At 41.2% G+C, this 26065-nt stretch overlaps 1 protein-coding gene across 1 annotated transcript in view; it reads right to left on the bottom strand.

Moving 5' to 3' along the window:
- Positions 1-26065, bottom strand: part of LOC126295370 (uncharacterized) — a 154496-nt gene that overhangs the window by 24311 nt on the left and 104120 nt on the right. Inside the window, exons 6-8 of the mRNA XM_049987851.1 lie at positions 22833-22925; positions 21977-22069; positions 10233-10307 (exon numbers count right to left, since the gene is read on the bottom strand). Of these exons, the coding sequence (XP_049843808.1) occupies positions 10233-10307; positions 21977-22069; positions 22833-22925 (261 nt within the window). The remainder of the gene's footprint in view (positions 1-10232; positions 10308-21976; positions 22070-22832; positions 22926-26065) is intronic.

Genomic DNA, 26065 nt, shown 5'->3' on the forward strand with positions numbered 1-26065 from the left:
TTACCAACAGACACTGTCTGCCTGTGTCCATTCATGCGAATGGACAGTTTGTTGCTGGTCATTCCCACATAGAAAGCGTCACAGTGCAGGCAGGTCAGTTGGTAAATCACGTGGGTGCTTTCACACGTGGCTCTCCCTTTGATCGTGTACACCTTCTGGGTTACAGGACTGGAGTAGGTGGTGGTGGGAGGGTGCATAGGACAGGTTTTACACCGGAGGCGGTTGCAAGGGTAGGAGCCAGAGGGTAGGGAAGGTGGTTTGGGGATTTCATAGGGATGAACCAAGAGGTTACGAAGGTTAGGTGGTCGGCGGAAAGACACTCTTGGTGGAGTGGGGAGGATTTCATGAAGGATTGATCTCATTTCGGGGCAGGATTTTAGGAAGTCGTATCCCTGCTGGAGAGCCACATTCAAGGTCTGATCCAGTCCCGGGAAGTATTCTGTCACAAGTGGGGCACTTTTGGGGTTCTTCTGCTAGAGGTTCTGGGTTTGAGGGGATGAGGAAGTGGCTCTGGTTACCTGCTTCTGTACCAGGTTGAGAGGGTAGTTGCGGGATGCGAAAGCTGTTTTCAGGTTGTTGGTGTAATGGTCGAGGGATTCAGGACTGGAGCAGATTCGTTTGCCACGAAGGCCTAGGCTGTAGGGAAGGGACCGTTTGATATGGAATGGGTGGCAGCTGTCATAATGGAGGTACTGTTGCTTGTTGGTGGGTTTGATGTGGACGGATGTGTGAAGCTGGCCATTGGACAGATGTAGGTCAACGTCTAGGAAAGTGGCATGGGATTTGGAGTAGGACCAGGTGAATCTGATGGAACCAAAGGAGTTGAGGTTGGAGAGGAAATTCTGGAGTTGTTCTTCACTGTGAGTCCAGATCATGAAGATGTCATCAATAAATCTGTACCAAACTTTGGGTTGGCAGGCTTGGGTAACCAAGAAGGCTTCCTCTAAGCGACCCATAAATAGGTTGGCATACGAGGGGACCATCCTGGTACCCATGGCTGTTCCCTTTAATTGTTGGTATGTCTGGCCTTCAAAAGTGAAGAAGTTGTGGGTCAGGATGAAGCTGGCTAAGGTGACGAGGAAAGAGGTTTTAGGTAGGGTGGCAGGTGATCGGCGTGAAAGGAAGTGCTCCATCACAGCGAGGCCCTGGACGTGCGGGATATTCGTGTATAGGGAAGTGGCATCAATGGTTACAAGGATGGTTTCCGGGGGTAACAGACTGGGTACGGATTCCAGGCGTTCGAGAAAGTGGTTGGTGTCTTTGATGAAGGATGGGAGACTGCATGTAATGGGTTGAAGGTGTTGATCTACGTAGGCAGAGATACGTTCTGTGGGGGCTTGGTAACCAGCTACAATGGGGCGGCCAGGATGTTTGGGTTTGTGAATTTTAGGAAGTAGGTAGAAGGTAGGAGTGCGAGGTGTCGGTGGGGTGAGGAGTTTGATGGAGTCAGGTGAAAGGTTTTGTAGGGGGCCTAAGGTTCTGAGGATTCCTTGAAGCTCCGCCTGGACATCAGGAATGGGATTACCTTGGCAAACTTTGTATGTAGAGTTGTCTGAAAGCTGACGCAGTCCCTCAGCCACATACTTCCAACGATCAAGTACCACGGTCGTGGAACCCTTGTCAGACGGAAGAATGATGATGGATCGGTCAGTTTTCAGATCACAGATATCCTGGGCTTCGGCTGTGGTGATGTTGGCAGTAGGATTAAGGTTTTTCAAGAAAGATTGAGAGGCAAGACTGGAAGTGAGAAATTCCTGGAAGGTTTGGAGAGGGTGATTTTGAGGAAGAGGAGGTGGGTCCCGCTGTGATGGAGGACGGAACTGTTGCAGGCAGGGTTCAATTTGGATAGTGTCTTGGGGAGTTGGATCATTAGGAGTGGGATCAGGATTGTTTTTCTTCGTGGCAAAGTGATATTTCCAGCAGAGACTACGAGTGTAGGACAGTGCATAATTTTGTCTGCTATGCAACAAGAATTTGTTTTAATGTAGAAAAATGTATATATTTTAACAAACATATATTTGGCACCACTTCTCAGCCAATATAAATAGGTTATTTTGTATTTTTTTTATTGAAAGCAGCATTTTCAAACATTTAATTATGAGTGATAAATAAAAATAATTACACTAACATGCATAAATATGATAGTTAAAAAAATATGGAAAAAGAGATGCAAAGAAGTTAAAACAATGATTAAAGTGATGTGCAAAGGATTAGAAATAACATGTTAACCAATTATCTGCATAAAAATAATGACTGAGTTATTTTCATAAAGATTTTAAAATTTTAATTCACTCAATGAGATTCAAACCCACAACTTGTATGTGTCACTGTGACTCAGAGTATTACATTATTTTGAAGGGTGTAAATAATCACATGAAATAATTTTTTGTCAATACCACCAAGAAGTTGATCCCTCCCATGGGCACCTCGCTTTATGAATGTATCACTCCAGACATATGAACAAGAGAGCAATATGTTCATTGAAATGCTTTAGGAACTGCACTATTAGAAGATAATGCCACTATAATGCAGAGTATCTTTTGCTGCAAGTTGTTGATCATATCACCCCACACACTTATATATATATATATATATCTCGTGCACATGTTTCTTTACTTTATTTCACACACAACACCATTATACAATCAAATTTAGCAAGTGCTCACAAAGTGATGAACAATACTCAGTAGCATGCTCCATGACAATTCTTCCATTGAATATCTGCACATGATTTACCTTATTACACTTGAAATTGATTACAGTGTGCCTGTGTTTATGACAAGGCAAACAACAGTAAATACATAAAGGAAGGGCCACCGTTATCAGAGACAATACAATTGGGCTTTAGGATTATGAAGACCCTGGAGCACAATGCAAAGATGTGTTGGAGCATCTTCGAAACAATAAAATAAAAACCACGAAAAAATACCTCTTTGAAAAATCACACAAATCATATTCTGAAAGTCACTGAATTAACATATGAAATAAACAAACATACCAATACTTCTGTAACAATAAGAAATAAATAAGAAGATCAATGATATTCAAAAAGACCTAGAAGAAATGAAAATTTTCGGTGTGGTAACCTCTTTTCACAGCACTATCCATTCCATTCAACTGCTCTTTCAAGTCCTTGACTATGTCTTAAAGAGCTGCAAAGTCATCGGCAAACTTTAAGGTTTTTATTTATTTTCCCTTAAGTTTAATTCCCTTTCTAACACACTCAGTGTGCACACTGAATAACATGGAGGATAGGCTATAACCTGTTTCACTCCATTCTCAACCACTGCCTGCCTTTCACATCCTTTGGCTTGTGTAACTGCAGTCCTGTTTCTGTACAACTCAAAGATAACCTTCCAATCCCTGTTACACTAAGAATTTCAAAAAGTGTATTATACGCAACTAAATAGCACAGACACAAAAGTACAGCACAACAGTATAAGTACCTTCCGCCCCCCACCTTACGACTGCCGTACTGAGCAACCCAGACACCAGTTTCCTCTACTACTGGCTGCTGCGTTAACCTTAGCCTCTCACTTAACCACTGCAACTATCGTAAGCCACAGATTCCTAAATTCCCAAGATTTTCTAAAGGCTTTCGTAAGCATTCCTCACGAGGGGGTCCTAATCAAATTGCATCTCTCTAGATAGCTTTTGAGTTTTGTGTCTGGGTTTGTGATTAACTGTCAAAAATGTCACAGTTCATAGTAACTGATGAAAAGAAGTTGAGTAAAACAGAAGTGATGTCAGACATTTCCCAAGAATATATTATAGGCCCTCTGCTGCTCCTATCTACATAAATGAATTAGGCGACAATCTGAGCAGCCCTCTTAAGATTGTACGTACGTACGTACGTACGTACGTGTGTGTGTGTGTGTGTGTGTGTCGTCTCTCTTTTTTTTTCTTTTTGCCAAATTCCCACGAAGGAGTTTTTGGCTGCTGAAAGCTTACTTGTCTGCCAGTCTTTTTGTTGTGCCTATCTGCAACTTGGCATCTTCGCTATATGTTGAGTAGCAATCTATCCTTTTCATACAATTGTAGTTACAAAATGATTTAGACAAATTACAAAATGATTTAGACATGATACTTGTATAGTGCAAAAAGTGGCAACTGATCCTAAATGATGAAACCTGTGAGGTCAACTACATGAGCAATAAAAGGAATCTACCACATTTCAGTTATCCAGTAAATCACAAATCCGAAGGCTGTCAATGTGACTAAATACCCAGGAATTAGAATTACAAACAACTTAAATTGAAATGATCACATGCATAATATTGTAAGGAAGGCAGCAGCTGGGAAATGCAACAAAGCCACTATAGAGACTGCCTACGCTACATTTCTCCATCCTGTGCTCCAGTAGTGCTGTGCAGTACCAGAGCCTCATCCAGTAGGACTCGCAGGGGACATCGAAAAAGTTCAAAGAAGGGCAGCTCTTTTTCATTTATCCTGAAATAGGAAAGAGTGTGTCACGGATGTGATATGCGAGCAAAGGTGTCAGTCATTAAAATACATATGTTTTTGCTGGGGCGATTTCTTTTCACAAAATTTCAGTCTCAAACTTTCTCCTTTAAATCCAACAATATTTTGTTGACATTCACCTACTAGGGGGAAATGATAATTGTAATATAATAACAGAAATCAAAGCTTGTGTGGGAAGATTTCAGCGTTCACTTTCCCTATGCGCAATTCGAGAGTGGAGTGGTAGACAAATAGAGTGAAAGTGGTTCTATGAACCATCTGCCCAGGCACTTGAGTGTGAATTGCGGAGCAGTCATGTAAATGTGTAGAAGCAGATAGAAATTAACGTCAGTATAAGAAGATTACAATTTTGAAAAGAGTGTGAGAGTAGAGGCATTTGCCGAATTAAACTCATAAATTCATCATAAGCACCAGAGATGCGATATTTTCCGTATTCTTGTCTATACGGGTGAACAAGTATGTGCACAGTTAGTCTTGTTACAGTTGGAGTCATATAATTCAATAGGAACACAGTAGTGCCCCAAAGTTGTTACTTACATGTAGATGATATATTATGCATGTTCATATTTCAAAACTATTTATTTGAGGTAAGCCTTGGACAGTGTGCTTCAGATGGACTTTGATAGCACCAATCCCTAGGACATTTCAGAAACTGTGCTCAGAAGTACCAACATTGTATGCACTGCCAAGGAGAATCACAGAGTACTATGTTCCATGGAGGTACTCTAACACACTGACAATGAGAAAATGAAATCTGATTTTTATGCAAAACAGTTAGTTTCAAGTCTAGTCTTTGCACATGTCATACACCTGCCCTCACTCATATAATAAAAGTTAACTGTTGTTGTTGTTGTGGTCTTCAGTCCTGAGACTGGTTTAATGCAGCTCTCCATGCTACTCTATCCTGTGCAAGCTGCTTCATCTCCCAGTACCTACTGCAGCCTACATCCTTCTGAATCTGCTTAGTGTATTCATCTCTTGGTCTCCCTCTACAATTTTTACCCTCCACACTGCCCTCCAATACTAAATTGGTGATCCCTTGATGCCTTAGAACATGTCCTACCAACCGATCCATTCTTCTAGTCAAGCTGTGCCACAAACTTCTCTTCTCCCCAATCCTATTCAACACTTCCTCATTAATTATGTGATCCACCCATCTAATCTTCAGCATTCTTCTGTAGCACCACATTTCGAAAGATTCTATTCTCTTCTTGTCCAAAACATTTATCGTCCATGTTTCACTTCCATACATGGCTACACGCCATACTAATACTTTCAGAAACTTCCTGACATTTAAATCTATACTCGATGTTAACAAATTTCTCTTCTCCAGAAACACTTTTCTTACCCTTGCCAGTCTACATTTTATATCCTCTCTATTTCGACCATCATCAGTTATTTTGCTCCCCAAATAGCAAAACTCCTTTACTACTTTAAGCATCTCATTTCCTAATTTAATTCCCTCAGCATCACCCGACTTAATTTCACTACATTCCATTATGCTCGTTTTGCTTTTGTTGATGTTCATATTATACCCTCCTTTCAAGACACTGTCCATTCCGTTCAACTGCTCTTCCAAGTCCTTTGCTGTCTGTGACAGAATTACAATGTCATCGGCGAACCTCAAGGTTTTTATTTCTTCTCCATGGATTTTAATACCTACTCCGAATTTTTCTCTTGTTTCCTTTACTGCTTCCTCAATATACAGATTGAATAACATCGGGGAGAGGCTACAACCCTGTCTCACTCCCTTTCCTACCCCTCGACTCTTATTTCTGCTATCTGGTTTCTGTACAAATTGTAAATAGCCTTTCGCTCCCTGTATTTTACACCTGCCACCTTCAGAATTTGAAAGAGAGTATTCCAGTCAACATTTTCAAAGCTTTCTCTAAGTCTACAAATGCTAGAAACGTAGGTTTGCCTTTTCTTAATCTAGCTTCTAAGATAGGTTGTAGGGTCAGTATTGCCTCACGTGTTCCAACATTTCTACGGAATCCAAACTGATTTTTCATGAGGTGGCTTCTACTAGTTTTTCCATTCGTCTGTAAAGAATTCGCGTTAGTATTTTGCAGCTGTGACTTATTAAACTGATAGTTCGGTAATTTTCACATCCGTCAACACTTCCTTTCTTTGGGATTGGAATTATTATATTCTTCTTGAAGTCTGAGGGTACTTCGCCTGTCTCATACATTTTGCTCACCAGGTGGTAGAGTTTTGTCAGGACTGGCTCTCCCTAGGCTGTCAGTAGTTCTAATAGTTAACCATTATCTTAAAAAAGTTCTTAGTAGCAAATAATGACAGAAGGTGCTGAAGCAATCAGTTTAAAAGAGAGCCTTACTGAAAAAGTAACTGGAGGCATGCAATAATGAAGTTGAAGTTCAACTTGGATACAGATTACATAGTAGTAGTTTGTTTTGTTTGAAAATTCAGAAAGGAAAAAGAGCTTTAAAAGCAAATACAAATGATTTTGTTCCCAATTCCTCACTATACATAGTCTTACCTTTCAAGTTGCTGACAGAATCAAAGAAGTGCATGTTGAATGAAATCCTCAAGCTTAGATCAAAAAGCTCAATTACTTGATATGATAACATACAAATGAGTGTCACAGGGGGCTTAAATTGTTGAAGTTGTAGATGATATATTATCACAAATCACTGCTCGGCCAACAGGAGAATATCACGAACAAATGCTAAAATACACAAAGAACAAAGGCAAGTGAGAGAGATATTGTGTCAAATGGCTGTATGATTGTAGAAGAAATTTTATTGTTACCTGAGTAACAAGACAGAGAAATTCCATTGTGGTCACACTTTCAAACTATTGTCTGCATATTTATGGAGTTCTCGTGATGAATGAGCAATGAGATGCTGACACGGTTTGCTTGTTGAAATCTGGCGGCCTTCCCTAATCTTCTGAATGGAATGCTGCTACGTCACACCTCAACTATCAGCCTAGAGATAGGATGCACCTATCGTGGAAACACACACAATCTTCTTCATGGAGGTCCAAGTGAGAGTCAGTTTTCAATTTCATTTTATTTTTTCCATTCCCAACTCTTGAGAGCAGTGTGGACTGTCATGGGACTTCACAATTTTGAGCCAAATACCTCAGAATGCATGGAGTGTGACAGTTTACAACCTCAAATACTCCATCCACCATCTAACCACTGCTCCATGCGAATTTTCCATTGCTCAAAGGAGTGTTTGAAGTTATCTTCTGATAGCTCGTCTATGGTCTCGTTGTTTTTTCTTTCACAGCTTCAGCTGCCTCAGATGTTAGTCATTTCAGTGCAGATTTCACTTTTGGGAACAGAAGAAAGTCATTTCGAGCAATATCTGGTGAGCATGATAGATGTTGCAACATCGGGATCCCACACTTGACCAAAAATGATTTCACAACCCACGCAGTATAGGCCCCTGTCCTCGTGCAGAATGCAGACTTTTTTTTTGGGGGGGGGGGGGGGGGCACAATCAAGGTTGTTTCCTTCTGACACATTGACAGAGCATAAGTTTACAGTTTGAGCTTCAGGCACCTGATTAAAATACTCTGTCCCACGGGCAACAAAAAACAAAATAATAACTTCTTTGAATTACAATCTGACATTCTAGCATTCTTTAGTTTTAGTAAAGTGGGGGTCTTTATGTGCCAATCAGTGCACTAGGTTTCGAAATCGTACGAGGGTGGTTTGAAAAGGTCTCGGAACAGAATAGAAAAAAAGTACTTACATCACTGAAACTTTTTTTTATTTTTCAATGTAGTCTCCTTGTAGATTAATGCACTCGGTCCAACGATGTTCCAATGCCTTGATCCCATCTCGAAAATGAGTTTCCACCAGGCCTTTAAAATAGTTGTCAATTCCAGCAATCAATTCTTCATTCGAAGTGAATCTTCATCCACCAAGAAAAATTTCCAGTTTTCGGAAGACATGGAAGTCTGACATAGGTGTATTCGGTGAATAAGGTAGGTGTGGCAACAATTCATACCTCAGTTTGTGTAATTTTGCCATGGTGACGACATGTGTCCAGGTACGCATCAAAGAGTTGCGACACCCATCTTGCAGAAAAATTTTTCATTTCTAATTCTTCAGTTAAAATGTGATATACAGATGACATGGGGCAAGCATGAGAAATTTTATGCACTTTCAATCAGCGATCTTCCGTGACCATTTTGTGCACTTCTGTGATGATTTCTGGAGTAGTGACACATCTCGGCCGACCGCGGATCATCATCTAAGCTCTCCCGACCAAATTTAAATTCATTTGTCCACCTGCCAACAGTCGAATACGAAGGAGCACAGTCCCCCAGTGTATTCCAGAAATCGGCACGAATGCCCTTAGCTTTCATACCGTCCCTTACAGAGCACTTAATCACTGCTTAAATCTAGATTGTTTCCCACCTTCACAAATCAGTATGCAGGAACAACAACAGAGCCACGTGACTGCCACAGCTCTCTTTCAAGATCACTGATGTAGCACGTGTTTACAGCCAGCAGTCCAATGAATATCGTGTGAACAACTCGTTATGCTAGCACTGATCTCTTGTGGTGATTCAGAGAGAGCTTTTTCAAACCACCCTTTTATGTTATAAATGACAATTCATTGCATGTTATTACTATTTCAAAAAATTTACAGTTCTTTTTGATGGTTTTCAGAGTGTCAGCACAAATGTTCACGAGAAAGTCTTTTTGTTCAGGCATCAGGCTCTTGGACAATATTTTTGAACAAACTTCTATCACACACAAATTTGCATGCAAGATGTGCGTAACTGTTTGTCAATCACTGTGATATAAGCAACAACACGAATCCTGAACTGATGGTTTTTTGCGATTAAATCTCCAATTTTTCAATGCTTCAGTACATTCCTGATCTTCAGGCTTACCAGGGACATGACTCGTCTTTAATCTCAAAACTACCCTGTTTGAATCACTTGAACCACTCAGAAACCTGTGCAGAAAAACAAATTGGCCTCTGTGGCAGATTTCAAATGTTTCACTAAAAATTTCATCGTATACTCTTTTAAGACACTAAGCATTTTTTTCAATCGGCTACAACAATCCGACGCAAACAAAGTCCACTGGCTGCGGGGTTGGCAGGTGGACACATAAGGGGAATGAGGAGGGGAGACATCACGTGCCCCGGCATTTGATTTTGAGGTCTGTGCTGTTTTTCTGTTTAAAAAAATGTTCTATTTTTAGCCAAACCTTGTATCTCCTAAAGGCAGAGTTAAAATTCAGATCTGACTTGGTCTGAACACCAAAAAATGTTATAAAACTGATACTACTTTTTATGTGCCTTTTCGGCAATTTTGGAATAACCCTTCTGAAATATGAATTACCGGGCACAGCTTCTTTTAATATTTAACTTTCCCTCACAGTCGTGTCCCTGCGCATCCAAGTGCTCGACTTTCTACGTACTCAGTTTTAATGGAAGCTACAATCTTGGTAACAATTACTAACTTTTTTTAATGTAACTGAATATTGACTCACAAAAAATCTGACAAAAATATCTCTGTATCCACTTATCATCACTATCTACTTAACATGAAGACAGCCACTTTGAAGCAAAGATAAACTGACATGCTGATCTTTCCAATTACTAATTACCAAAGTTTCTGTTTTAATTTTTAGGCTCGACTGTTTTATTTCCTTTAGGCTAATTAATTTTACATTTTTATCACCATCTCCTCAAGGGTGTGCCACTGCTAAGAGACTCAGATCAAGTAAAATGATATTAAAAATGTGTAGTTCTCACCTCTTCATTTGCTGACAATGTGGATTCGTCAGGGTCTTCAAATGGTTCCTCCCTGACTGACAAGTATTCAAATTCCTGAAAAACACGAGTTTGACTTGCTAAGCTAGCACCACAGGCAGTTACAGTAACGACAAATCTTTAGCAATTCTGAGAAATGTAATTCCAAATTAACATCGACGATAAATATTAATCGTACAGCCATTGGTATTCATTTACAGACAAGATAAACTATCAGTACTATACTACGGCATAATATTCTGAAGGAAATGCGGCTAAGACCAAAAACTATTCTGGGCCAAAAAAATATTCTATGAAGTGTTCAGTATGGGTATTGCATTATCCAAAAGCCAGACCTATTGTAGAGGCTTCTTTAGGAACCTTGGAGCCATCACATTCGTGTGCTGAAGTACTTTTGCATACTCAATTCGTTGTTAATAACAAGAATAAATTTAAGATAAACTATGAAATTCACAGCCACAAGACAAGAATAAAAAGGAAGATCAGGATTTAACAACCCCATCAGCATCATGACATACACACCAAATGCTCGGATTCTGGTAGATTGTGACTAGAAATCAAACTACTTGTTCTCAAAGGAACCCTCCCAGGATTTTCCTTATGCAATTCAAGGAAACTATTTGAAGTCTGCCGAGTGACCACGCCAGGTTTTGGTCACTTCCGACAGACAGCGTAGCGGCAGGACAGCTTCAAAATGGTGTCTGTACGTAGTGTACATTGCAAGCGACATGCCGTCATTGAATTTCTCACTGCAGAGAAAATAAACTGTGGGGAATATTCACAAATGCTCGTACAAAGTCTATGGAGCATCTGCTGTTGAGAGAAGTTTACTTGCTGCGCACAGAGGGTGGGGTTTGATGATTTGCAACCGTCAGGGAAACCACCCGTGGCTGTCACACCTGACAAGTTGCAGCAAGCTTCCACTCGTTTGGCCCATTAACCCTTTGACTGCCGGGGACACGTTAACTCACCACGCCTTGCCCTTCCCCTGGTGCACCTGACGTGTTTAAGTGTGGCCCTTTGGCTCTCCCTACAGCGCTGACATGTTGACGTGTACCGTGCGCCGGCCTTTTCACTGCTAGGGGCGAGTTTACATGTGCTGAGTCACAGCTACCAGAGCGCAACAGACGAGTAAACATGCATCGCTGTCTTTCCACCCTGCTCTCCCAGTAACTGTTCAGTGGTCTTACTGTATAGTTCGAGAGTGCGTACATTTGTTGCTGTGTATCCTCTTTGCAAAATTCAACTTTACTTCCTGTGTTTTCGTCAGTTTTCTTGTTTTCTACAGGAGAGAGTTACGTCACCACGGTTGCACAGATAAAGAGATCTTGGATAGCTCACTAGGAGTGACAGTGAGTGTGAATTATCTGACGGTGCTAGCAGTGACGAGTCCTTGACAGTATCTCGAAGCTGTAGTCCTCGGCCCTTTACATCAGAGAGGAGAGCAAGAATTACAGTCAACAGTTTCTCTGAATCCGGGGAATCGGAAAGTGACATGTTTGACAGGAAAGAAACAGATTTTCAGCTGTGAAAACCATTACTTTGATGCCTCAAGTTCAGGACATGAATGTCAACTAAATACTGATCCCAACCATTTTTTCAGATATTTATATCTGAAGAAGTGTTGCAATTTATTACAGATGAAACAAATCATTTTATGTTTGCACGAGAGAATCTGTGAATTTTCAACTGCTATAGTGGAAAGACAATGGATCTGAGAGCGTGTATTGTTTTGTTGCTATTTGCCTTCTAATGGTGCAAGTTAAGAAGTTCAGATTAAGTGATTATTGGTCCAGAGCCACACACTTGAACACACCAGTTTTCAGAGAAATTATGTCCCGAGACCATTTTTGTCTACTTCTGAGAATCCTACACTTCAGTGATAACTCTTGTGAGTACTGGAGGAGACAGTCTATTTAAAATTAGGACAATTGTTGACAAAGCTCGTAAGACATTTCGTAGTTCATTTCGTCCACATCACAAGCTTTGTATAGATGAAAGTGTCTTGCTGTTCACAGGACTATTAGCTTTTAAGCAATTGATTCCAACAAAGCAGATTTGGAATAAAGCCATTTGCACTGTGTGACTGTCACACTGGGCATATTTAGGATTTTACTGTATATACATGAACAGAAATTGGGTTCCACAATTTAGGGAAAAGTGGTGATGTGGTGGCAACTCTTATGGGACGGCATTTAGAACAGGGTCATATTCTGTATGTTGATAACTGTTACTCCAGCCCGGACCTCTTCCTCCGGCTTCACAACCACGGAACAGCCAAACCTGGTACTGTTCGTAAGAATAGGCGCAACATGCCAAAACTGCAGAAGAAATTAAAACGAGAAGACACTGAGTAAGTCCACTGACAAGAGCCTTACTATCGAGTGTTGCGATAAGAGAGAGGCACGCATGGTGACTAAGTCACACAACACAAATGGTTGAAACAGGAAGACCGACAAATAATGGCAAAAAAAAAAAAAAAATATATATATATATATAAAGAAACCACAACGTATTGTAGATTACACATAGAGTATGGGTGCAGTTGACCATTGTAACATGTTACTGAGCTCAGTGAGATCAGTGTGTAACACTGTGAAAAGGTACAATAAATATTTTTTTCACATTCTGGATTTGTGCATTCTAAATGCTCATATTCTCTACTGGTCGCTAACAGGGCAAAAAACGGCACTCACAGAGTTTTATCTTTCTCTTGTAAGGGAGACCGTCATAAAACATGCTACAGAACAGAAAAAAGCTGGTAGGGGAAGGAGCTACGATGACGAGAATCCTCTGCAATTGACAGGGAGAGACATTCTGGCCATTACTGTGAGTGAACATTTGCAGAAAAGTGCGCAAATGCGTGGTTTGCACGAAACAGGTAGAGCTCCGGGAAACATTGCAAAACTTGCAATGTTCCGTTATGTGCCCCGCTTTGAGCTTTATCATAAAAAGAAGCATTACTAATCACTGGGAACTAAATCTGAGAATATTTAACACTTCTGGCTGAAGAAACTTCCCCATGGGAAAAATATATTAAAAACAAAGATTCCAAGACTTACCAAGCGGGAAAGTGCCGGCAGACAGGCACATGAACAAAACACACAAACACACGCACAGAATTACGAGCTTTCGCAACTGGCAGTTGCTTCGTCAGGAAAGAGGGAAGGAGAGGGAAAAATGAAAGGATGTGGGTTTTAAGGGAGAGGGTAAGGAGTCATTTCAATCCCGGGAGCGGAAAGACTTACCTTAGGGGAAAAAAAGGACAGGTGTACAATCGCGCACACACACACACATATCCATCCGCACATACACAGACACAAGCAGACATTTGTAAAGGCAAAGAGTTCAGGCAGAGATGTCAGTCGAGGCGGAAGTACAGAGGCAAAGAAGTTGTTGAGAGACAGGTGAGGTATGAGCGGCGGCAACTTGAAATTAGCGGAGGTTGAGGCATGGCGGATATTGAGAAGAGAGGATATACTGAAGGGCAAGTTCCCATCTCCGGAGTTCGGATAGGTTGGTGTTGGTGGGAAGTATCCAGATAACCCGGACGGTGTAACACTGTGCCAAGATGTGCTGGCCGTGCACCGAGGCATGTTTAGCTACAGGGTGATCCTCATTACCAACAAACACTGTCTGCCTGTGTCCATTCATGTGAATGGACAGTTTGTTGCTGGTCATTCCCACATAGAAAGCATCACAGTGTAGCCAGGTCAGTTGGTAAATCACGTGGGTGCTTTCACACGTGGCTCTGCCTTTGATCGTATACACCTTCCGGGTTATAGGACTGGAGTAGGTGGTGGTGGGAGGGTGCATAGGACAGGTTTTACACCAGGGGCGGTTACAAGGGCAGGAGGCACAGGGTAGGGAAGGTGGTTTGGGGATTTCATAGGGATGAACTAAGAGGTTATGAAGGTTAGGTGGACGGTGGAAAGACACTCTTGGTGGAGTGGGGAGGATTTCATGAAGGATGGATCTCATTTCGGGGCAGGATTTTAGGAAGTCTTATCCCTGCTGGAGAACCACATTCAGAGTCTGATCCAGTCCCGGGAAGTATCTTGTCACAAGTGGGGCACTTTTGGGGTTCTTCTGCTAGAGGTTCTGGGTTTGAGGGGATGAGGAAGTGGCTCTGGTTATTTGCTTCTGTACCAAGTCGGGAGGGTAGTTGCGGGATGCGAAAGCTGTTTTCAGGTTGTTGGTGTAATGGTCCAGGGATTCAGGACTGGAGCAGACTCGTTTGCCACGAAGGCCTAGGCTGTAGGGAAGGGACCGTTTGATATGGAATGGGTGGCAGCTGTCATAATGGAGGTACTGTTGCTTGTTGGTGGGTTTGATGTGGACGGATGTGTGAAGCTGGCCATTGGACAGATGGAGGTCAACGTCTAGGAAAGTGGCATGGGATTTGGAGTAGGACCAGGTGAATCTGATGGAACCAAAGGAGTTGAGGTTGGAGAGGAAATTCTGGAGTTGTTCTTCACTGTGAGTCCAGATCATGAAGATGTCATCAATAAATCTGTACCAAACTTTAGGTTGGCAGGCTTGGGTAACCAAGAAGGCTTCCTCTAAGCGACCCATAAATAGGTTGGCATACGAGGGGGCCATCCTGGCACCCATGGCTGTTCCCTTTAATTGTTGGTATGTCTGGCCTTCAAAAGTGAAGAAGTTGTGGGTCAGGATGAAGGTAATGAGGAAAGAGGTTTTAGGTAGGGTGGCAGGTGATCGGCGTGAAAGGAAGTGCTCCATCACAGCGAGGCCCTGGACGTGCGGGATATTTGTGTATAGGGAAGTGGCATAAATGGTTACAAGGATGGTTTCCGGGGGTAACAGACTGGGTAAGGATTCCAGGCGTTCGAGAAAGTGGTTGGTGTCTTTGATGAAGGATGGGAGGCTGCATGTAATGGGTTGAAGGTGTCGATCTACGTAGGCAGAGATACGTTCTGTGGGGGCTTGGTAACCAGCTACAATGGGGCAGCCGGGATGATTGGGCTTGTGAATTTTAGGAAGTAGGTAGAAGGTAGGGGTGCGGGGTGTCGGTGGGGTCAGGAGGTTGATGGAGTCAGGTGAAAGGTTTTGTAGGGGGCCTAAGGTTCTGAGGATTCCTTGAAGCTCCGCCTGGACATCAGGAATGGGATTACCTTGGCAAACTTTGTATGTAGAGTTGTCTGAAAGCTGACGCAGTCCCTCAGCCACATACTTCCGACGATCAAGTACCACGGTCGTGGAACCCTTGTCAGCCGGAAGAATGATGATGGATTGGTCAGCTTTCAGATCACGGATAGCCTGGGCTTCGGCTGTGGTGATGTTGGGAGTAGGATTAAGGTTTTTCAAGAAAGATTGAGAGGCAAGTCTGGAAGTGAGAAATTCCTGGGAGGTTTGGAGAGGGTGATTTTGAGGAAGAGGAGGTGGGTCCCGCTGTGATGGAGGACGGAACTGTTCCAGGCAGGGTTCAATTTGGATAGTGTCTTGGGGAGTTGATCATTAGGAGTGGGATCAGTGGAACAGTTCCGTCCTCCATCACAGCGGGACCCACCTCCTCTTGGTCTCTCAGCAACTTCTTTGCCTCTGCACCTCCGCCTCGACTGACATCTCTGCCTGCTCTGCCTGAACTCTTTGCCTTTACAAATGTCTGCTTGTGTCTGTGTATGTGCAGATGGATATATATATATATGTGTGTGTGTGTGTGTGTGTGTGTGTGTGTGTGTGTGTGTGTGTGTGTGTGTGGGTGCGTGTGCGCGCGCGATTGTACACCTGTCCTTTTTTCCCCCTAAGGTAAGTCTTTCCGCTCCCGGGATTGGAATGACTCCTTACCCTCTCCCTGAAAACCCGCATCCTTTCGTCTTTCCCTCTCCTTACCTCTTTCCTGAAGAAGCAACCGTTGGTTGTGAAAGCTAGAAATTTTGTGTGTGTGTTTTATTTATTGTGCCTGTCTATCGGCGCTTTCCCGCTTGGTAAGTCTTGGAATCTTTGTTTTTAATGTATTTTTCCCATGTGTAAGTTTCTTTCATTATATATATATTATATATATATAAACAAAGTTGATGTGACTTACCTAACAAAAGTGCTGGCAGGCCGAAAGATACACAAACAAACACAAACATACAGACAAAATTCGAGCTTTCGCAACCAACGGTTGCTTCTTCAGGAAAGAGGGAAGGAGAGGGAAAGATGAAAGGATGTGGGTTTTGGAAGAGCAGTTGAACAGAATGGACTGTGTCTCAAAAGGAGGATATAAAATGAACATCAACAAAAGCAAAACGAGGATAATGGAATGTAGTCAAATTAAGTCGGGTGATGCTGAGAGAATTAGATTAAGAAATGAGATGCTTAAAGTAGTAAAGGAGTTTTGCTATTTGGGGAGCAAAATCACTGATGATGGTCGAAGTAGAGAGGATATAAAATGTAGACTGGCAATGGCAAGGAAAGCGTTTCTGAAGAAAAGAAATTTGTTAACATCGAGTATAGATTTAAGTGTCAGGTAGTCATTTCTGAAAGTATTTGTATGGAGTGTAGCCATGTATGGAAGTGAAATGTGGACAATAAATAGTTTAGACAAAAAGTGAATAGAAGCTTTTGAAATGTGGTGATACAGAAGAATGCTGAAGAACAAATGGGTAGATCACATAACTAATGATGAAGTATTGAATAGAATTGGGAAGGAGTTTGTGGCACAACTTGACTAGAAGAAGGGACCACTTGGTAGGACATGTTCTGAGGCATCAAGGGATCACCAATTTAGTATTGGAGGGCAGCGTGGAGGGTAAAAATCGTAGAGGGAGACCAAGAGATGAATACACTAAGCAGATTCAGAAGGATGTAGGCTGCAGTAGGTACTGGGAGATGAAGAAGCCTGCACAGGATAGAGTAGCATGGGGAGCTGCATCAAACCAGTCTCAGGACTGAAGACCTCCACAACAACAACAACAAAAGCAACAATATGTTTGTGCTATCTATCTATTGCACTCTAAATTTCATTTTCATCATCACTCTACTAGATACGCAAATCCGAAGTTTACATTGTTTTTCAGACTGAATTTCATGCCTAATTATCATTCTAATTATATAATTTGGAATGTTTTATAGAACGTAGTTTTTTTAGCAAAATTAGATAAAAAATGCCGATTTTTGACATTTTTACAAAATCTTCAATTTTGCACTTAATTCATTCAGTACTGGAAAGCGATACACAAAAGAAACTTCATATTTGAAAACCTCGTGTTGTTAGGTTACTACATGCCAAGTATCACGTTCATCATAGCATTGATCCAGGAGATGCAAGAAGCCAAACTTCAAAATTTGTTGAGGGCCTAGTTTTTTTGGCCGATTTTACTTACAATTTTCTGTCTCAATATGGCTCGTAATATTTATTTCATTATTATTCTTAAGAGAATGTTTAAAGTTGTACGAGATGGGCAAATCTGATTTCTTTACAAAAACTATTGCCGAGATACTACACTTGGAACTAGCCAAAATTCACACCAGCTCTGCACGATTCGTAGTCGGTCGAGAAGTATTCGGCACAGGGCGGGTCGGACAGCGCGGGCGCTCCAGTCCCAGCAGCGGCTCCGAGGGACAGGCACTTGGCGTAAGTAGCCAGATTACGTTGCAGGTCGCGGCACCTCGGTTCGCAAAGTGGACGGTGCACCTCTAGCAGTCAACGGGATAACGAAGCCACTTGTGGAAGACCTTTGCAGGACAATGACAAGGTGATTCACACAGTGAAGCACCGGCTCCCCAACCGGGACAAGGATTAGTACTCACAAGGCATACATGCCCTCGTTTCACGGTCGAGGAAGGCCGTACAGTGGGACGGAGATTAAGTGGAAAATAGGATGTGTAGATAAAACAACATTCTTTCGTGTGTGGAGTTCTCATTATGTTCAATAAAGAATTATAGAAGAAAAAAAATGCAATACATTACTTTCTGGACAACCCTCAAATGTAATAGGCTGCCGGTATACCTCAGACAGGGGTAGTGGAACCACCTACTTTCAAAACACAAGTAAAAGATTACTCAGTTACGCACTCCTTGTCATCTATGCTGCTGCTGCTATGTTATTACCAAAAATCTTGAAAGTTCTTAACTTCAGATATTTACCAGACACTCTAATATACATTTGCATTGACACTGGTTACATATTTTTTAACAAAGATGGTGCGACAAAGTAATGAGACTTTTTTCCTTGCAAGATGTGGCAACCCTGCAGGCTTGCGTAGACACAATATCTTTGACCTCGGTCTATAAGCTGCTTCTAGTCCCAGCGGCACATGCAACTGTTCAGTCGTGAGTTGTGCTGTAGTAAGTTAACACGTGTTTGTGTGAATCGTCGTGGAAATGGAACTGCATAATATTGCACAATGGTAAGCCATTTCTTTTTGTGTTAAATTGGATGCAAACATGACAACAACTTAACGTAAGCTTCAGAAGGTTTTTAGAGAGAAGGTTATGTCAAGAGCTCAAGTTTTTCGTTGGCATAAAATGTTTAGTGAAGGCAGAAAGAATGTTGAAGATGAAGATCACTGTGGACAACCGTCAACTTCCCGGACGGATGTCAACTTGGCCAGGGTGCGTGAACTCGTACAATCTGATCGAAGATTATCCGTGAAAATAATTGCAGAAGAACTGAACATCAATCTAGAAACGGTTCGTCTAATAATAACTGACGATCTTGCCATGAGAAAGATTTGTGACAAATGGTCCCCAAAAATGTCGCACCACAACAGCGAGAAACGCAGAAAAATGTGGCAGCCAACCTGTTAGAGCAAACGGAAATCAATCCAGAATTGTTGAGCCGTGTTATCACCGGTGATGAAAGTTGGTTTTCTCAGTATGCTCCGGAGACAAAACGCCAAAGTTCGCAACGGTGCTCAAAGGGATCACCCAGACCAAAAAAAGCTCGCATGTCAAAGTCAAACGTGAAATGCGTGCTTTTGTGCTTCTTCGATTTCAAGGGAATTGTTCAAAGAGAGTGGGTGCCTCCTGGACAAACAATTAACCAATACTATTACAAAGAAATTTTAGAAAGATTTCGTAAAATACTTCTTTGTGTCCGTGCCAACATTGCTGATAATTGGATTCTGCATCACAATAATTCGCCCTCCCATACTGCTCTGTCAGTACAGCAGTTTTTAACCTCAAAACAAATTTCAGTACTACCACAGCCACCTTATTCACCAGATATTGCTGCGTGGGACTTTTTTCTATTTCCAAGAGTCAAAACGGCGGTCAAGGGACACCATTTCCAAACAACACAAGTTGTCCAAAAAGCTGTGATGAGGGTCTTTGAGGATATTATGGAAGATGAGTTCCAGAAATGTTACCATCAATGGCAGAAGCACTGGAATAAGTGTGTGTGATCAGAAGGGAACTACTCTGAAGGATCCACTCTGCAGCAGAGTGTGTGCTGATATGAAACTTTCTGGCAGATCAAAACTGTGTGCCGGACCAAGACTCGAACTAAGGAGAAGGAGACAACACCCCCCCCCCCTTCCCCCCCCCCTCATGTCAGCCTCATTACTTTATTGTCGCATCTCGTACATGGTATACATAATGTTGAAATCATGACTGGTGCCAAACAATGAAAACGCCAAGTTCCCCTTCCCATTCCCTCATCACTTGTTTGTTGCCACTTTTCTCTACACGTGTCTAATTTAGTTGACTTTGTGTCACAAATATATCAAAGTCACACAGAAAAGTTCAGTTTGTTGTGTTATGCAGTGTTTCTCCTTATCCTCCCTTCTATTGTGTGGACCGAGAGAACAATACTGCTGGGCTATAACACTGGTTTTATTTGCAGTTAATCTATTTAGAAAGGACAGACATCAAGAGAGACAAACTGGCTCACAGGCCAGCAAGGGACCAGAAATAAATGGCTCATACTCTTAAAAAGACAACATTGGAACAACTGAAGTTTAGAACGTATGTCGATGTACACATATTAAACAATGTAAAGTAAAGAAGCTAAATAACCAGATATTTCCATAAGTAGGTGATACAAGTTTTAAGATTGTCTTTATCTCATTCACTCATTTTCAACAAGGACTTTTTCATGCATACTGACAAATGTGACTTGGAGCCCAAAAGAAGAAAATTGCTCCAAAAAATGCTGTGGAACGGTAAACTTATTCTCCACATCCACATCACTACTCTGCCAATCACAAAGCCTGACAGAGGACACCGAAACATAGTTTGCTTGAGAAAGCACACACACTCATTGGTGATTTCAGTAGGGAGGGTGCCAAACATACCGGCAGTGTTTTGGAATCAGTGGCAAAAGCTCATTATCATCAAAACTGTTGAAACCCTCCTCTGCTCAAGAAAGGGGCCTCCCTCGTGACACCCACTTTGATGCTGCTTTCCAACAAACATGCACTTCTGCTGATTCTTCAGAGAAATGTCAGTTTTCACTGCACTATTTATTGCTGAAAGTCAATGTATGTCTTCCTGAAGCAGATATGACGACCATAGAAAATCTAAAAATGGAAGCAACCAAACACTATACGGTGGTGGAGTACTGTTTTATTTGCTCAACAGATATTGCAATATTTTAGTTGTGAAGGTGTTGTACATAAGGATTGCTAAATAATTAAAAGAAAGCAATTGTTGATTAGCTTTCATAACAAATTATTTTTAGTCCAATGTAAATGTTAAGGTGCATAACACTGAACAAAAAAACGGTATAATAGGACTGTTCTGAATTAATATATGCCATTTTTAAAAGGACATTCTTTTTCTTCCATCAGATTTTAAAAGTAACACTCATGTGCCACACAAATGAGTCTATATGCATAAAAAGCAAATAGCTGTGGAGAAAAAGAAAGAAATATTTAAATGAATTCTTATCAAAGCTGAAAATTATGCGTCAAAGACTAATGTGTTTTTTATCTTCAAGATAGAATACCTCGAAAACTAGTTATTTTGCTTAAACAGGCATATGACCCCCTTTGAATAGAATTTCACTGGAAACATTTTTTGTGACTGTTTGTACTGTTCTCGGGCCTCCAGCCGGGTGCAGTCGTTTTGAAACCACGATATTTCGACAGCGTTCCTTGCCGTCATCTTCAGGTGATAACTGCAGACTGAGTGTCTAAACTGAATCTCCTCCCCTTTATACCCTTGCCAACATGTTTTTAGCACTCCCATTTGCTGAATATCTGGGATTGTCTGGTATTTCAAACCCATAGTTATCCTCATGCGGTCAAGCTCGATGATTAGCTTAAAATAGTAAACTCATTGCCCCCTTCACTTTTGACGTCCAACAAATTATTACAAATGTTAAGCCAGTCGATATATCTTTGTTCCTTGGGAGGATAACATATACATCAATTTCATTAGCCGCACCTGGTTATTTGTAAAATTTTAAGTTTAGGAGTACATGTTGGTACCAGTGTTAACAAGTGCACACGACACACTATCGCGCATGTGCTCTCGAGGCTACAGCAAGTTCCAGTACAACATCCATTTCTGCCCTACTGTGGTCGCGAAGTGGGGCCAAGGCTGTTTCCCAGATAAGTTATTGCAATATGACGATGTATTACTATATTATAGTTTTTAGTTTCTGATGTTGTCCATTATGGACAAATCTTAGTTCCTTTTCTCTGAAGGAAGTTGGGTTATCTAGACTGAAACCTAGGTAAATCTAGGTAAACATTGCAACTGAGGCTGTTGTTAATGTAAAACTAACAAGTATAATTATTCTTTATGGAACACTATCTTCATTCCACCTTACCTGTTGTCTACCTGTGTCCACCACTTCCTCAGAATCAGACTCAACTTCTCTCTTTACAATTATTTCCTCTTTTACAATCACATCCTGAGGGTTCTGCAAGCAAAAATATGACCACCTCGGTGAATGGTGAGAACAACTACATAAAGCACCTGTGTAATATTTTTTAAAGATGTGAGTAATAAAATTACTTAGAGTAACATTCGTCCTTGACAGCTATCCAACACAAAATGACAAAACAGCAGAGACACATTCAGCTCACAATTTTTTCAGGGCAGACACAACAGGAAGTGAATTCTTTGCTCCCGAGTAAACTGCTAATTAGATAACGATTTCTCCCAACCACATATCACGAGGCTCACATATTGTATGTTACAAGCCCAGTCCTACTTTTAATTTCAAGAAGGCTAAATATAGATAAAATTAAACTGAGAGTGAACAGGAATGTTGCAATAAGTAGTAGCTGCATGCAGATGACAAACAGGCAACACTATAGGGAAGTGAACTGAACATAGAATACACAAGTTCTTTTCTGGATTTCATATGCTCAAAGAGCCAACATAAAAGATTAATATACTGATGTAGAAAACTGAACGTATGTGGGAATAAACAGATGCAAAAACTGCAAGTTTGTAATATGCGGAAACATTTTAAGGGCACAGAGTCGAAAAAAATTTTCAATGCTGAACATCTACACAAATTTGACACACAAATTGTAAGTCCCTCTGTTACAAAACAGTGCTCCCCTCATAAGCTGTAATCACCATTGTTATGTATCTTACCCCCTGATCCACTGCACTTAAAACTGTGATCTATAATGTTGCTCTTGTGTGAAAGGATTCTAAATCGAGTAACTCACCACTGGTATTTTGTGTGCAACAGCATCCACATTGTTGTTGTCACTGTCATCATAATCACAGCGACGTAGCTTCTTTCTTCTGCGTCCTCCTTTCTGAAATTTTAAATTCATTTCTGTTAGCTCAGTCACGAGGCTTTTGCAATGTCTAAGCAACCATCAATTTAATAAGAAGTTTAGCTCCCACTTTTCAATAACTTTTTCACATGTACAGCATATCTTTCATCAAAATTCGTCCCCCACCACCACCACCACACCAACAAAAATGTCAGCAACACGGAGTGCTGTTGGAGGATCCACAAACCAAGTACGACAGGCTTTCAAGACGACGATGGAGAGGCTTATGTTCCAAACAGACCCACCCAGATGCTGGAAACTGTCCAGGATGATGATGATGGTGATTGAACTGCCTCATTTTCCAGTGGAGAGAGAGAGAGAGAGAGAGAGAGAGAGAGAGAGAGAGAGAGAGAGAGAGAGACTTTCTTCAGTGGAAATACCGTGTGAGGCAGTTGTGCAAATGCTGTGAATATTTTTCCCACCAGCAGAGAGTGTCAATCAGCCTGTGAATGAGGATGTGTGGCAAGTGCTCACTGGATTGCATTAAAGAACAGCAATATAGCATGTACAGTGCAAGCTGTTACTGATTTGTTTGACTGATGGGGCTGCTAAGTGCTATACCCCCTACTGCACTCCCCTGACTTAAGCCCTCTTAAGTTCAACTCGATTTGTAAACTGAAGGAAACACTTCACAGCATTCGCTTCAGAACCGCTACAAATTCGTCGGACAATAGACCGCACCGCTAGAACTCTCAACACAACTGGCACTGCTAAGAGTATCCTACGACTTCCACATCGCCGGCAACCAGTTATACACAAAGATGGTGACTACTTTGAAGGTCAGTGAAACTTTGAAACATTTATCTACTTTGTACGAGCTGTAAATAAATAGTTGCCACTACTGAAGTTCCAATCCTCATACCTAAGACTCAAGCTGATGTGAGCATTCCATTTCTAATCCCTACAAAGTGTTACACCCAAATATTTGTACAAGTTTGCTGATTCCAACTGTTGTGGCGATACCTGTAAGACACCGCTAGCCCACGCCTCTCGCGGTGTGCGTTTAACCCCATTTAAATGACGCGCCAAGCGCGCGCCCAGCGGCTGTACGATTAATTAAATAATCGGCGTGCTAATCACAGTTGAAATCTCTGGTCCAGAGGGACGTGAAGAGGCTGTGGTCCAGAGAGAGAGAGTAGAGTCAGTCGAGTCTAGTTCAAAGAGTCAGTCGAGCTAGAAAGTGTCTTGTGAAACGATCATTCTGTGGATAATATTAGTGTGATGATTTCTTTTATATGTGTTGTGTTGTCTTTTTCGATGAGTAAAAAAAAAAAAAAATATAGGTAAAATAAATTTTTGTGATGTCCATCAATAAGTTCATTCCAGTAAAAATAGAACCACTTCACTTCACCTTTATTCACCCTTTTTCCTTTCTTTCCTTTCAACAAAATAAAACAAAAAATTACCACCCCCCCCCCTTTTTTTTTTTTTTTTTTAATTCCGGACGTCGCACTGTGACTCATTGATACTGTAGTCAGATGATGCTACATTTTTTCTTTTTGTGAACTGGACAATTTTAAGTTTTTGAACATTAAAAAAGTCAATCTTTAGACAACTCTGAATTCTTGTGAAGACCTGACTGAATATTTGTGCAGCTTTTTTGAGGTAATACTTTATTGTAGGGAACTACATCATCTGCAAAAGGTCTGAGGTAACTATTAATATTGTATGCAAGGCCATTAATATACACAACATGACCAAAAAGTGTCCTAATACACTTCCCCAGGGCACACCTGAAGCTATTTCTACATCTGTCGATATAATGCCTCGCCTTCCGTACCGAGATATATTCAATCGAGTCACTCGATACACCACGAGACCATACTTTTGACAATAACACTTCACAAAAGATGCTAGAGTAGAAACTGTTCAAAAGATTCAACTGTTCTAGGGAGTCAATGCTAAACATGAGCAACTCACAGATAAAGATGTGGTAAAACAGTTTCAAAGATGGTCACAAAGCAGTGGATAGCAAACAGTGTCAAGGAAGTCCCTTGACAAGTTGAAATGATAACGCGGTGCTGAGAAAGTGCAGACCTGTCATGTGTAATCAGATGCAAACAAGAAACTGGACTGGACTGGTACATTCAGTTTAGATGAACAATAGGTGCACCAGGAGATAGTCTGCAAAATTCATACCAAAATTGCTGACACTGGAGCAGAAGCAACACTACCTGAAAATCGAACAGGCCATTTTGGAAAATACAAACAGTAGACCACAACTTTCCAAGCACTACGATCACAAGCGATGAGACATGCGTTTATGGGTACGGCCCACAAACTGAGAAGCAGCCATCAGAATAGAAACACCAGACATCCCTAAAGTTTGTGGGGAAAAAAAAGCTGCCCATAACAATGTCAGTGTTACAATGAACATTCTTTTTGATTGTTGCAGTGTGGAGCAACAGAAGTATGCAGCCACAATCAATAAGTTCATTCCAGTAAAAATAGAACCACTTCACTTCACCTTTATTCACCCTTTTTTCTTTCTTTCCTTTCAACAAAATAAAACAAAAAATTACCACCCCCCCCTTTTTTTTTGTAATTCCGGACATCACACTGGCGACCGTGACAGGACGCCAATCTTCGGATATTACTGGAATGAACTTAACAAGGGCAAATTAAAGTAAAATCATACGTGTAGTAATATTTATTGTCTTGTACATTGGCTAAAAAAACTGTAATTTTCTCTTTCATGCCCAATATGAAAACGAGAGCCAACGTTGTTTCAAGATTAACAAGATTTCTGCAAGCTTCAACGCAGCGCGGTGAGTAGTGCAAAAGCATTTGTTCTGCTATGCCATTGTCCAGCGTGCGCCTCCCGCCTATGCTAACTTTTATTCCCATTTCCCATGCCTTTCCCTAAACAAGAATCATACCCTTTGTCAATGGAATTTCTATTATTGTAACATTGAAATTCAACAGTAAGATATGCAGAAGTCATTGTTATGAGTCAATCCTGTTTGTTACGTCATGTCACCACTTTCAGATTAGCTACGCGAATACGGTTACAACCACAATAATAATTCAGACATTTTTGGGAATTCTATCAAGTAATAGTTATTACCGTCTAACTATTTAAATTTTATTTATCTTTTGTACTTTGCAAGCCATCGCCA

This window comes from Schistocerca gregaria, chromosome 11, assembly GCF_023897955.1.
Source record: "Schistocerca gregaria isolate iqSchGreg1 chromosome 11, iqSchGreg1.2, whole genome shotgun sequence".
In the NCBI taxonomy this organism is placed as follows: Eukaryota; Metazoa; Arthropoda; class Insecta; order Orthoptera; family Acrididae; genus Schistocerca; species Schistocerca gregaria.